Here is a 13,774-nt window from a genome sequence, read left to right as displayed (position 1 = left end):
GTACTGAAGTTCCAATATTGAACTTTATGCTATGTTTGTTTCTTTTCTCTATTTTGTATTTGTGTTTTGGCCCTTGAGTCTAAAATAAATTTTTTTTTAAAAAGAAATTTAAGCCAAGGCGGGAAAAAGAAACCTTGTTTCTTCATTTTGTGGAGTGAGGAAAGCTTACCAATTTCCAAGGGGGAAAGTATGCTCCACCTGGCATATTTCTATTTTAAATAATTCTTATTTCTAATGATGTATAAGCCTATTTGTTTCTATGATAATGAAAGATTGTGTTATTAGCATTCCCTAAATATCTGCATCCTAGAACCATCACCCTACCCTAGACACAGCTCTGGCTGATACTATTCAATAAAGAAATTCTTCTTAAAAAGAAAGAAAAAAGAAAAGAAAATCACAGTGCAACTGGATGGGAAATCTTCAATCCTTTAATTGTACACAGACATAGCCAACCACTGAGACGTGGCGTAAGAAGGCAGATCTCCAGAACTTTAGGATTAATAACCGTGCTTAAAAAATTGAGTTTTCTTTATTTGTTTTTTAATTTGGAATTTGAGAGTCCAACCAAAATTTTGCTGCAAGACTTTTGTTGTGATAGTTTGGTGTGAGTCTTTGCGGGGCAGACTTGAAAGCACAATGCTAACTTCTCCCCAGAAGTCGAGACATTTCTGGAACTGGGGATATGGACAAATATGCCAGTTGTACTCCATTTAGTTAGCTAAGGATAGGCAGGGGGACTACATCAACTTTAAAAGTTTCCACTCTCACTTCTGAACTGTGAATAGTGAACTGAATAATTCTCTCTCTAGAGCTTCCAGTAAGGAATCTCTGAAAACCACAAGTTCAGTACTCAGGAGCATTTTCCTAACCCCAGCAGAAATGACTCCTGCGTGCATCTGGCCAATGTGCACACATGTGCAGCCTAAAGGAGTCAGACTTCATTGCTTTTTTGTGTTGCTTTGTATCTTTTTCTCCCTTAGGAGGACAGAGGCAGACCCCTCAGCTGCAGCAGCATCCACAGCATTCTTGCCAGACAAAGGAGGGAGGGGAGAGCACAGTAGTGCACAGATCTACAGTCACACTCTATCCTAGCATAGGACAGAACTTAGGCCCTTGTAGTAGCACAGGGGTTAGACGTTGACCCTAGCAGAGGAAGCAGCTGCCCAAAATGGGAGACTCCAAGAATGCAGACTGAGAGCAGCAGGCACAGAATGCTGACTAAAGGCTTGCAGGAAGAAAAATGGACCCCAGAAGCAATAATCAATAGTCAGACAATTCATTCACTTCTCTACTATAAGCGAACTTTAAAGTCATTCCCCCACTTTAGCTGTTTGTGGTTGGAGAGAAGCTTGCTACCTCTGTAAGAAAATTATTCCTAGTCTCAAGGTAGAATTCACAGAAGACTATCATTAATATCTATCGTAGAAATTGTTTATTTCCTTTCATTACTTAAGACACAGCACCATTCCTGGGGCAAATTCTGGTAAACTAAAAGTCTGTCCTAATAGTAACCTCACCTGACCAAAACCTCTCCCATGGGATGAGAAAATTTACTTAGTCTCAAACATCCTTAAGATAAGAAGCCAGAGGAAGAACCTCAGTTGTTCTTGACTTCTTGGCAACAACTTAATTGGTCTATTTGTGAATCCTCTAGACAGTGTAATCTGTAGCCTGACTTGGTTTACCTATAGAGTCTGTTTGCCAAGGTTTGTTTCCTTAGGGGATGTATGAGATTATGATGCTGTTTAACCAAAATTGTTTGACTTTTATGACATTGAAGGAAGTATGGGATTATTGATTTACCTTCTTTTAGCTTTTATGGCCTAAGAGGAATATACAAGATTGTAATATGTAAAAAAATTATTTTCATTGCTCTGATATAATTTTGCCTATGAGAAGCCTTGTCAGAATCCTTGTGATTTTTAGGTTTTCTCCAAGACCTGAACCTGTGCTTGAGTATGATAATAAAATCTAGATTTTTACTTCCATAATTTCTGTGTGGTGGTAAATATATATTTAGCAGCAGTTACCTACCACATGAACTCAGAAGAGGTATTTTTCTTATAACAATACTCCCTTCAAATGGCTTGCTCTTTTCCCCACAGAGCAGCTCTCCCCTTGGTCCAAAATTCAGAGGGTCTGGTAAAGCCTTGCACAAACAATGAGATTTTCTGAGCAAATAGGTTAACTTTGACAAATCAGAGCATACCTATTCAAAGATAGTTTTTAATTAGAAGGCAACTCTGCCATCTAGACAAAAGCCTCAAATGAACAAGAGTTCAAAGTTTTAAAATCAAAACATTCAGATGAAAAGAGGAACTAACCTCCACCAAATGAGTTACACTCTAGGTATCATGTCTCAAGTTAATAGCATTTCTAACAAGATGTTTTCCCAAAATCACAAGGCAAGAAATTATAAGCATAAAGTAATATAATAAATTTTAAACATAGACTGCAAAGAAAACTTGTCAGTCAAATGATATTCATCCAACTGAGTGCAGTTCTGATTTATCTTATGTGGAAAAATACTTTCATCCATCAATTTAGGTACTTTACATTACTTGCATTCTGAGACTAGTATAGAGTAGTTACAATTGACTAACTTTAACTTTCTGAGGAAACAAATATTTCTCCAAACAAGGTTCATCAATTTATAGACATGGAAATCTTCTCATTCTCCTTGTAATGAGATCTAAAGTTTCCTTAAACTTTTATATAATATTCTACTGTAATCTCAGTCCCAAAGCCTATGGGTATGGGCATCTCTTCTTACTGGTGGAGATCAATGCTCCAAGTCTCTGTGAAGGAGGGTGGAGTTGGTGAGAGCAGGAAAGAGGAGAGACTTTTTTCCACTTGCTTAAGTCTCTTCAGATTTCAAATACTTCTGGTTTCCAGCTTCAGGAGGGAAGATGGAACACAACAATCCCAGTTTAGGCTGCTGAAGGAAAAGACTGGGAAGAAGGCAAAATGAGAGGAGCTGTCGTCTCCATAATGTTCCTATCCCTAGGTTGTTCATGAGAGACTTCAGGTGAGATAAGGATCTGGGACTCTCTTGGTCGAGCTAAGTTACCTCACTCCCAGTGGGAGAGAATTCCTTCGTTCTGTATTGTCTGGTATATATTTTCCTTTGTATTTCCCTGGTTTCTGTTTTGTTATTATTTGCTGGCTAAATGGGTTTCTTGGCTACCCGCTATGTGTGTTCATTGAGGAACCGTATATGTTCATTTGGTGGGAAAGGGGTCAAGTTTTGGATACAAAGCTTGGGGTCCTGTTTTCCCCCAATAATGAACAGCAATCAAGTTAGTTTAAACCTGAAAACCTTATCTCCTAGACAGAGTATTTAAGGGAGCAGATATACTCCTAGTCTGGTATCCTCTCTCTCTGAGGAGAGGAGAGTAACCTCTAGGTCCCAATCTTTGCTTCTCCTCCTTGCAGAGAGTCTCCCATTGAGAAGGGTAAGGGGAGAAAAGGTTAAAGATGTCTATCTTCAAGCCACACACAACTCCCTCCCATATGTGAGGGCTACCCCTTGTAAAATGTGGGTCTTTATACTACTAAATCCTTGACTTTTCTTTTGACGTATTGTAATGCCAATAAGATACCTACAGCAGTTGCTATGGATATGCATGCATATTTCCAGGGTAAATTTGAAAAACATAAACTCTGTTCCTCAAAGACAAAACCAAGACATTTATTCAAACACCCCATCGTAGCAAAAGAAATCTATACACATTCACCAAGCCTTCCCTCTCTCAGGCCTTGCCACAAACAAGCTCCCTTAGGCAAAACCATTCCCTCTCTCCTTCAGGCTAGCTACTCTGCCTGCTCTCTCCCAGCTCTACCTCACCCTCTCTCAGCTCTGCCCTTCCTGTTCCACCTGTTGGGCAAGCTCCTCCCATCATTGGCTCCATGGGACCCAAGCCATGGGCTGGGCCAAAGCTCAAAACAGGCCTATTAAGGGGCAGGGAAGATCTTCAAATTCCCTTACCATTACACCTATACTGGACATCACTTTGGCAAAGATGAAGATTTTTATATTGTCCCAGCTAAGGTTTAGGGAGCTATAATTCCCCCCCAAATCAACTAGGATATTTTGATTATTTTAAAAATAATAAAACATCTTAGTTAGGGTTTGGGGGGTTATAGCTCCTTAAAAACTTTATGAAATTTTCACACAAATAGCACAAACCTTTATATTTTCTCTCATTTCTGGAGAATGACAGAAAAATACTCAGTTCTTAAACAAATCCATCATTTTTAATAATCACACTCTCATCATAATTTGGAAAGTCATAGTATTTAAACTATATTTTAGTCACAAGTTGAACCTCTGATTATTTTACAATCCATAAATTTCTGAAAATAAGGAAAGGATCTCCTTCTTCTTCTTCCTCTCTCTCTCTCTCTCTCTCTCTTTCTCTCTCTCTCTCTCTCTCTCTCTCTCTCTCTCTCTCTCTCTCTCTCTCTCTCTCTCTTTTCTCTCTCTCTCTCTCTTCCCCCTCTCTCCCCACCCCCCATTGCCAACCTGGCCAGAATTAGGGACCCAAAGATAGGACTATATCTTTAGAAAACATTGATACTTTATGGAGGGAAAAAAAACCAAACCCATTCTTTTCTTTATTTCTTACCAAAAGTCTGTTGGGAAGGAAACAGTTTGTCACCTAAATTAGCTAGATATCTGGGGCAAAAGGGACATGTCTTTTTCTAGAACCCAGTTTGACAACAGTAATGACACCAGATTGTTTAAATCCTCTGTCTCTTTTTCATTCTGTTAAATATAGCAGTCTCAGTCAGAATCCCACTGTAAGGCAGCTAACAAATGCATTTGTAAGTATTTCTGCCTCTGGGTTTCTACGCATCTTTCCTTTCTTTTTTCATTCCATTTGTTGAATCATTCAGAGAATTTCACAAGAAAAATGTTCTTGCTAGACAAAGATCAATGCTATTGTCCTTTAAAGGAATAGGATATTACCTTCGAGTGGCCAATATCCCCAAAGAGGAGGTGTTTGAGACAATCGGTGGGGTATTAGGTGAATGTGACAAAAATGCCAGCCCTCATCTTCTCTGGTGAAGCTTTAAAAGAAAGTGTTTTTTTCTCTTCTCCAACAGAAAATTTCATTAGTTTTTCCACAAAATTTATTTACTTTATGTACTTTATGATATACCCAAATAAACCCAGTAACTCATTTGTTTTGGGAACTGAACCTCTATGTTATTATTTAAAATGTGTAAAGATTTATGATCAAAGGTACCAAATAGTAATTTTAGCAAAGTAGCAGGATAAAATAATCCCACATAAATCATCAGCATTTCTACATCACCAACAAAACTCTGCAAGAGGACATAGTAAGAGTTACTCCATTTAAAATGACTGTAGACAATATAAAATACTTGGGATTGGACCTTCCAAGATAAACCCAGGAACTGCATGAACATAATTATAAAACACTTTTTATACACACAAATTCAGATTATTAGTAATCTGAATTTATCATATACCCAAGGGGAAATATATCAAATATCCAAGACAATCCTAAAAAATCTCATCATTAAAAGTGCTGTCTCCAGAGAAAGAACTGATGGCATCTGAAGACAGACTGACATACTATTTTTCACTTTCTTTCCTGCTTTTTTTTGTTTTCTTCCACAAAATGACTAATATGGAAATACATTTTACATGATTGCACATGTATAATCTATATCAGATTTATCATCTCAAGGAGGGGGAAGGCAGGAAAAACAGAATTTAGTACTCAAAATTTGAAAAAACCCTGAATATTCAAGATTGTTTTTACACGTAACTAGAGGCAAAAATAAAATTTTATTTATTTATTTATTTTTGATTCCTTTAAAAGGAAGCAAAGATTAAAAAAGCCCAAAGATTTCAATCATTGGAGAAACAGTAAGTGCTCATGAGTAGGCAGAGCCAAAATACTAACAACGACAATTCTACCTAAACTAACATTCAATGCCATTAAATGACCAAAAAATTATTTTATTGAGCTAGAAAAACTAAAAACAAAAAAGCAAAAGGTCAAGATTATTAGAATAATTATGGAAAAAATATAAAGGAAGGAGGTTTAGCAGCACCAGATCTTAAACTCTGTTTTTATTGTAAGACATCTGATTGACTTATTGATGGCAACTGATAAGAGATATTGGAGTAAAGCCATTAGTTGCCCTCTAGGTTCTGAATCTGCCAAAAGAGGACTTGAAAAGGGGTGGAAATGTTGGTGCTTGTGTCAGAATTACAAAAATTCCTTGTTCGTTGAAATCCGAACTGAGAGCCATCTCGAAGTAAGGGGGTGTGAGGCACTGAGGGCGAGGCGGGCACACAGGGCACAGCGGGCACTGCCGCTGGTCATCTCTGACGCAGCTTTCTGGAAGTGCCACCTTCAAGCAGCTCATGCCAGGCCTTTATCTCAGGGCCCTCTGTCTGAGAGGGCTGTAGGAATCGTGATGGCACACCCGGTGCCTGGCACACGCCAGGGGCAGTCTTCAATAGTTGAATGAGTCAAGAGGCAGCTGGGTGGCGGGGAACGAGTTCAGATCCGGACTCTGACCCCTGCTAACTGTGTGCCTCAGTTTTCTTGTGTGTAAAAATGGGCTGGAGAAGGAAACCAATCCGGCATCTTTGCCAAAACAGAGTCAGACAAGTCTGAGCAGCCCCAGCCCGGACGCCCGGGGCCTCAGTTTCCTCGTCTGTCACAGGGGGGGATTCGGAGGTTCGGGACGGAAGGGCCGTCGGGGGGACTCTCTCAGGCCAGGCGGCGTTCCCGGATGAGTAAAAAGGCCTGGATAAATGAACCAGAGCCTCCTCCCGGGCCTCCCACGCAGGCCTCGTCACCCTCCGCGCCGCCCCTCGGGGACGCCCCGCTCGGCGCGGGGCGGGGCGGAGGCTGCGGCGGCTCAGCCCCAGGCCCTGCCACGTCCCGCCGCCCAGAGCGCGGCTGCCCCGGCGGCTCGGAGCGGCCCGGGCCGGGCGGAGGAAGGGCCGGAGGCTGACGTGGCAGGCCTCGCGTCACTGCCGCCGGCCATTTTGGAAGTGGAGGAGGCTGCTGCGGGCGCCCACGCCAGACCAGGGGCAGGCTGGGCAACCGGCTGGGCAGCGGCTCTGCCCCCCGACCCTCCCCCGACTCGCGCCGCCCGCACCTCAGGTGGGCCCCGCGGCGCTGACGGGGCCCCGACGCCCCCGGCTCCCCGGGCCTAGGCGGCGCGGGTCTGGGGGCGCATCCCGAGGGTGATTGGGCCGGGCTGGGAGCGTCCCCGCGGGGCCCCGGAGCTTCGGCGGGGTTTGCAAAGGGATCCTCGATGGGGCTTGAAGCGAATGGACGAGTGACTTGGCGGAGGGCGTGGGAGGGAAGGAGACGTGGCATAACCGGCGGGTGGGCGGCCCGGCCCGGGCCATCTTGCTGTCTGCTTCGGGGAGCCCCGGGGCCGCCCTAAGCCCTCGGACCCCCGCCCTGCGGGAGGCTCCCCGCTGACGTCCTTCCCCCTCCCCGTGCAGGTGACCTCCCCCGTGCAGGTGACCCCCCACCCTCCCTGTGCAGGTGACCCCCAGGCTGCTTTCCGGACGAGACAGATCGGACGCCTCCCAGCTTGTAAGTACCCGGATGAATGAAGTGCTTTTACCTGGGGCTTCCTCCAATTAGATCTCCGGTCACCGCCCACACCTGGGTTCCCGGTGTGCTGGGCTGGTACTGTCACAGCGGGGGTAACCCGGGCCCTCCAGGATCACAGCTTTCCATCCCTCACGTCCCCCGGATTTTCTTTCTTTTTTTAAAAACAGCGCATTTTGTCCTGTGGGAGACAGGTCCTGGAGCATCCCCGGAGTATAAGTAGGGGCTACGGTGAGCCGGACGAGGGTCAAGGTGAGGATGAGGAGGAGGCTTAGGAGGAAGGATCTGGGCGTGGGGGGTCCTTTATTGGTCATTATGGGGGCGATGAGGTTCGGGCCGCCCGTCTGACTGTGGGGTGAGGGTCCGGCTGTGCGTCCCTGCTGCGCCCCCCTCGCTCAGCCTCTCCCAGGGACCCCTCCCTGTCTGGCTGACCAGTCCGGAGCGCTCCCCGGCAGGTGTCGGCCCGGCCTCCCAGGCTCGTGAGCCCTCAGGGAGGCGGACGCTTGGCAGAGGCCTGTGCCCCTGGAGACCGCTGGAGATGGGAGCTTCTGGTTCATGGAGGTCGGTTTATGAACGAGAAGGAGCTCAGGTGCCTCATGCCAGAGGCGCGGTGTCCGTGCTGGTGAGAACGCTTGCTCCCACATCCCTTGTGGTGCCCGTGGATGGGCCGTGCCACCGTGATCGCGGCCCCGAATGACACGCAGGCTGAGCAGCCTCCTCACTTGCCAGGCTTGACTCTAAGGAGTGTTAGGTGCCCACTACCTGAACACTGAAGTGCCAAGTAAAGGCACCTCTGCCCTCAGGGAGCCCGCCTTGGACTTGGAGTCATCGTTACCTCATAAATAGGGGGAAGCAAATAGAAGGTGTTTTTAGGAGATGCAGGAAAGGCGGGCGCAGGGTGGCGTCTGAGGAATAGGAACGCGCCCCAAGCGAAGGCTGCCGCCTGGGCGAGGCCAGGACTTGGGGTGTCATGGGTGAGGGGTACAGGGCCAGTCTGACTGAGGTGCAGGCTGCAGGAAGGGGAGCTCAGCAGGCCTGGGAGGGTCAGAAATGTCGGAAAGGGGGTGTTTGTGTTGGATTGTGAAGTCTGAGAGTGGCGGAGTGCACGTGGTGGGGCCCCGTGCTTTAGGGGTGCTGCTCTGGCGGCTGGGTAGGAGGGGGCCCGGAAGGTGGAGAGAGTTACCTGGTGACGCAGCCAGAAAGACGTCGAGGGCCAATGGACAGAACCTTCAGACCGACTGGGATTTGTAAGGGGAGGAGCAGTGAGGTTCTACAGACAAACCTGAGAACTTTGATGATGGGAGGTTCCTTAGCATCAGGAAAATGGATGTTTTAGAGGAAGATAATCTTCAGAGGCAGAGATGAGGAGGGAATTGAATAGACCAAGTAAGGAGTGTATACCTACTGTGTGCCAGGCACTGTGGGTGCAGACTTTTAGGAGACCATTTTCCTGGTAGTCTGTGCCTCACAGGCAGGCTCACTTAGCCTTTATCCTAGGAAGACCAGCACTGAGCTTGGGTAGACTCAGCCTCCTTTGCCTTGGTGTGCCAACTGGAAACATCTGGGTAGTGAGGCCAGGTGTGCTGACCGGGGTGGTCTGAATAACCCCTCAGGTTTGGATGGCCTTTCTCTCCTCAGGTGATCAGGGAGCCACCTCCTTAGGTGACACAAAGAGTATGGGCCTTAGGTTCATTGCAGATCTGTCAGCGATACCTAAAGGCACTGTTTGGCCTAAAACTCATCCCAACAGTCACTGGATAGCTGCCCTTGACTCACTATTCTCTGAAAAGCTCCGTGTTTTATGGAGCTTGTCGTGCTGGTGGAGGTGAGATTTACTAATGACTGGTTTCCCAGTGCCTCAGGTGAGGGGGTGATTTCAGCGTCATCGTGCCTGTTTTACAGAGGAGAACTAGGCCTGAGAAGTGGGCTGCACGTTTAGTGTACGTCTTCTGACTCCAAGTCTAGGTTTTTATTTTGAATCGTATTTTCAGTATCACTGATGAAAGTCAAGAACAATATTTTGCTCTCTCGTGGAGGTGACGCAAACTGTTACATTTGTTTAATAATAATAGCTAGCATTTACAGAACACTTTAAAGTTTGCAGAACATTTTACATACGGTAATTCATTGGAACGTTTTTTCTTCATTTTATCCTGACATCTCTGAAAGATGAAGGGTTTGTACATTAGGAATCTAAAACACGCACAGTAAGTTAGGAGAATTGGACCAGAACTCAGGGCTCCAGATGTACAACTTCTGCTGCACTGCGTCATGAATTTTGTTTCATTCTTATGCTTATCTCCTAAACTTCTTTTTCTTGTCTTATGGCTACAGCTAGCATATTTTTAGTGGTATGTCAAATAGTGGTCTTGATAATGGGTATCTTCGCCTTACCTCAATCTTACCGGAAGGGCCTCTAACTTTTCTCCCTTACATAAATTGTTTGTTTTTGGATTCATGAGAAAAGGACCATTTATTACCATGTTTCTAGTTCTTTGTAGAAACAGGTGTGTTGGATTTTGCCAGCTTTTCCTGCATTGATTAATATGATTTGGTTTTTATTGTACATGGTTTATTATATTTGTAGTCTTATGTTGAACCATCCCTACATTCCTGGAATAAATTCAGTCTGCTCCTGGTATATAATCTTTCCAGTGCCTTATTGTAGCCTGCTTGGTAATATTTTATTAACAGTTTTAAAATCAGTATTCATTAGGGTAATTGATCCTTAGATTTCTTTCTCTGCTTTGTCTCTCCCTGGTTTAAGTATCGAGCCATATATACAAATATGATACAAAGGTGGTATCAGAGATTGTTAGGATGTTTTCTTTTCTTATTGTCAGCATTTTATATGATATTTAAATTAATTCTTCCTTGAATATTTGATAGAATTCACTCATAAATCCACATGATGCTGGGGTTATTTTTTCTTTCATTGTTCATTTATGATTTATTCAATTTCTTTTTCTAATATTAGGTTATCTAAATAGTCATTTCTTTTGCTAGTCTTAGTATTTTGTAGTTTTGTAAGTATTCACCTATATCCTCTAAATTATGAGTTTTGGTTTCATGTAATTTAAGTTATGAAAATGGTTCCTTATAATTCCCTTTATTTCCTCTTCAATTATTGTGAGAGCTTTTTCATTTTAATATGAAAATTTTACTTTTCTGTTTTAAAAATTAGATTATATATATTTTTACTTTTTTTAAACCAGCTCTTGGTTTTATCAACCAATTGAATTTTTTGCTTCTAATTTGATCTCTTCTTTAATTTTCAGAATTTCTAATTTGTTTTTTAGTTAGTGATTTTTAATTTTTCAAGTCTTTTGAATTGCCTACTCCATTACCTGACTTGTTCTTTCCTTGCTTTGTTGATGAAAGCACTTTAGAGAGATAGTTTCTTCTTCGTCTCATTGCCATTTTCTTTAAGGAAATTTTCTGTTGTTTGTATAATTTGTTCTTTGATCAACCAATTCTGTTGAATTACATTATTTCATATCCAATTAAAAACTCTTTAAGGGCTTTTTTTAATGATCATACATTCGTCATTTTCTGTTAAAGTTTTTCTGCCAAAACTTTCTGCCTCCATCATTCTTTGTAAAGGTATCATGTGTAGCCTAGAAGTACGTGAATTCCTTTCTGTCCAGTTTCATTCATCTCCTGAGATCGATTTCCCTAAGTATTTTGAAGTTATGAAGTTCTCTTCAAGGTTCTTAAATATTTTTTGTTCAACTATTGGTTATATTTGCCCATGTCTACAAGGTCCCACGCTATAGTATATGTAGTAGTGCTGTTTATTCTTCCTCCAGTTTGATTGTTTTCCTTTAATTATACAGATGTGATGATATATTAAGTATTGATACTGATTTGTAATTTATTACCTGTAAGTACAGTGTTACTTCCCTGCTTATCTACATTTACTGTAGCCCTATCTGTAGCCCCATTTGCTACCTCTTTGTTTTTAGTTAAAGCCTAATAGATTTTGCTCAATTGCCCATCATTTTGTGTGAATCTTTGTTATTTCTTATAATCAACATATTTTGTTAGATTCTACTTTCTAATCCATTTTGCTATTTTCCATTTTATGAGTTAATCATCCTACTGTATATTTCCCTTTGTTTTTCCTTTCTTTTCTAACTCCCACCTCGTTCTTTAGAAATAAGAAGGTGGTAAAAGAGAAGGAGTTTGCCTATGCTTACAATCTTTACATGAAGTTATATTTCCTCTCTATTGCTTCTCTTTGTCCTAGCACACTGTCTTCTTCCTACCAGGGAAGAATGAGTATGACAAAAGTAAAGGAAAAAGTTCTTAGAAAGGAATGTAGTAAAAGAAAGTTGCTAAAAATGAGAGGTAGAAGGTAGGTAGGATTTTTAACTACTCTTTTTTTTTTTTTTAATAAATAGTATTTTATTTTTTCCAATTGCACATAAAGATACTTTTCAACATTCATTTTTTTTATAGCATCTTTTTCCCTCTGTTCCTCCCTCCTCCCCAAGATGGCAAACAACCTGATATAGATTGTGTATATGCAGTCATGTTAAACATTTTTCCACATTAGTCATTTAACTACTCTCTTAAATGAGTACAGAAGGAGAAGGGACAGAGGAGGAAGAAATAGATATTTTCTCCATTTTATTTATTTAGTTAGCATTTCAAGAAAATATAAATAACTGAGATGATAGGATAGGCAAAGGGAAGTGGGGAGGTAAAAGGCGAAGAGCCTGTGGTTCTTCTGCATGATAAGTAAAGTAGTAGGTTAAGCAAAACGGCTTAGAAGAAAAGGAACAAAAGTAAATATACATATGTATGTATGTATACATATATGAAATAGGTGGAGGAAAATATGAGTAATAATTTTATTTTTAAAGCTCTTAGTAGTATTTTATTGAGAAATAAGGGTGATGTAAAAACAAAGTATGCCAAAAAATAAATAAAATCATTTAAATAGCTACAGCAGGTTGGCCTAATTCCATATATAACATGGAATTGTAAGGGGAATACATACGTATTATCTTTTTTCTCCTTATACTTGCAATTTTGAACTAATTTCTATTTCAAAGTTGTTCAGATTTGTAATTCATCAGTTAAGATTACAGCCCTGCTTTGTATGTTCATGTTGTACACCATAATAGAATGTATTGTTCTTGAAGTTAGGCACTGTTTCCTTTTTTTCTTGGTGTCTCTATATGCTTAGCACATAGAGGCTTACAAATACTTATTGAATTAAATAGAATTGATTGTAGTATCTCTGATATACTTTCCTTTCTTACAAACAATGATGCAGAGCCATTGATTAATCTATTTTAAAAAGTCTGTGCTTGTCATGCTTGTTTTGGAAAAGAGATAATAAACATCCTGTTTTTTCACTGTGTAAATGGTCTAACAGTGTTTTAGAAAAAAATGTTTTTAAAAAGCACTGTAATTTTACCTAACAAAAATTTGATTATCTTTGTCAGTCTGACTCTGCATTGGTATTGAACATATTAAAATGATAATTCTAGCAATTTGTTAATATGCTCGCTCAGTAAGAAAGTATATCATTTTGTTATTTTTAAGTTATTACTATAGATTATTAAACTCTATTTTAAAAGATTCTTATTCTCCCTCACTTTATGTCATATTTATGATTTTGTAAGTGTGACCTATGAGGTAAATGGGTTGCTGACCTACAGTTTGTAGTGTAGGGTATTGTTGGGGTTAAGTGATTTGATCTTGGCCACCTTAACTGTCAGAAGTTGGACTTAAATCCAGATCTTCCTGACTCCCAGATCAGTATCTACATATACACTACTTTTCATATCTGTTGATAACGTAAGAATATGAATGTTGTGAAGACCATACTTTTCACATTAAAAATCTTTGGGACTTTCCACCTTAAAATTTTTTTAACAGACACTTTTCCAAAAAAGTTATAAAAATTTTAAATAGTTAAGTGTTCTTTAGTTGACTAGGCTTACTGTGATTTTGGCACTTTTTCCTGACCGTGTGTATGGTGTTTACAGTATATGACATCAAAGCAAAATGATGGAAGAGAGTGGGATAGAGACAACGCCACCTGGAACTCCCCCCCCAGCGGCGGCAGGTGTAGTAATTACAGCATCCACCACACCTGGCCCTCTAGGTAGGTCTGGCTGCTCAGCAACTCATTTAGT

General features: G+C 41.6%; 1 protein-coding gene and 1 long non-coding RNA gene across 6 annotated transcripts in view; one reads left to right on the top strand and one right to left on the bottom strand.

Moving 5' to 3' along the window:
• The first annotated feature begins 7,037 nt into the window (after positions 1-7,037).
• PRRC1 (proline rich coiled-coil 1) overlaps positions 7,038-13,774 on the top strand; it is a 31,425-nt gene continuing 24,688 nt past the window's right edge. For 2 of the 5 annotated variants that reach the window (XR_011964432.1, XM_072597207.1), the window contains exons 1-3: positions 7,038-7,160; positions 7,511-7,604; positions 13,625-13,743. Coding sequence is in view for 4 of the 5 variants with exons in the window: in XM_072597207.1 (XP_072453308.1) it covers positions 13,644-13,743 (100 nt within the window). In the remaining variant the exon portion in view is untranslated. Of the gene's footprint in view, positions 7,161-7,510; positions 7,605-7,792; positions 7,875-8,919; positions 9,009-13,624; positions 13,744-13,774 lie in introns of those variants that run through there. The other 3 variants (XM_072597209.1, XM_072597208.1, XM_072597210.1) reach the window with 3 other exon arrangements.
• Positions 7,907-8,913, bottom strand: LOC140496879 (uncharacterized). The gene is made up of 2 exons (XR_011964433.1): positions 8,806-8,913; positions 7,907-8,359 (listed from the first exon to the last, which is right to left on the bottom strand). It is a non-coding gene; the product is annotated as an uncharacterized lncRNA (long non-coding RNA).

Source organism: Notamacropus eugenii, chromosome 3 (assembly GCF_028372415.1).
Source record: "Notamacropus eugenii isolate mMacEug1 chromosome 3, mMacEug1.pri_v2, whole genome shotgun sequence".
Classification (NCBI taxonomy): Eukaryota; Metazoa; Chordata; class Mammalia; order Diprotodontia; family Macropodidae; genus Notamacropus; species Notamacropus eugenii.
Note: the sequence above shows the minus strand (reverse complement) of the source record. Positions and strands in the feature narration are given on the sequence as shown.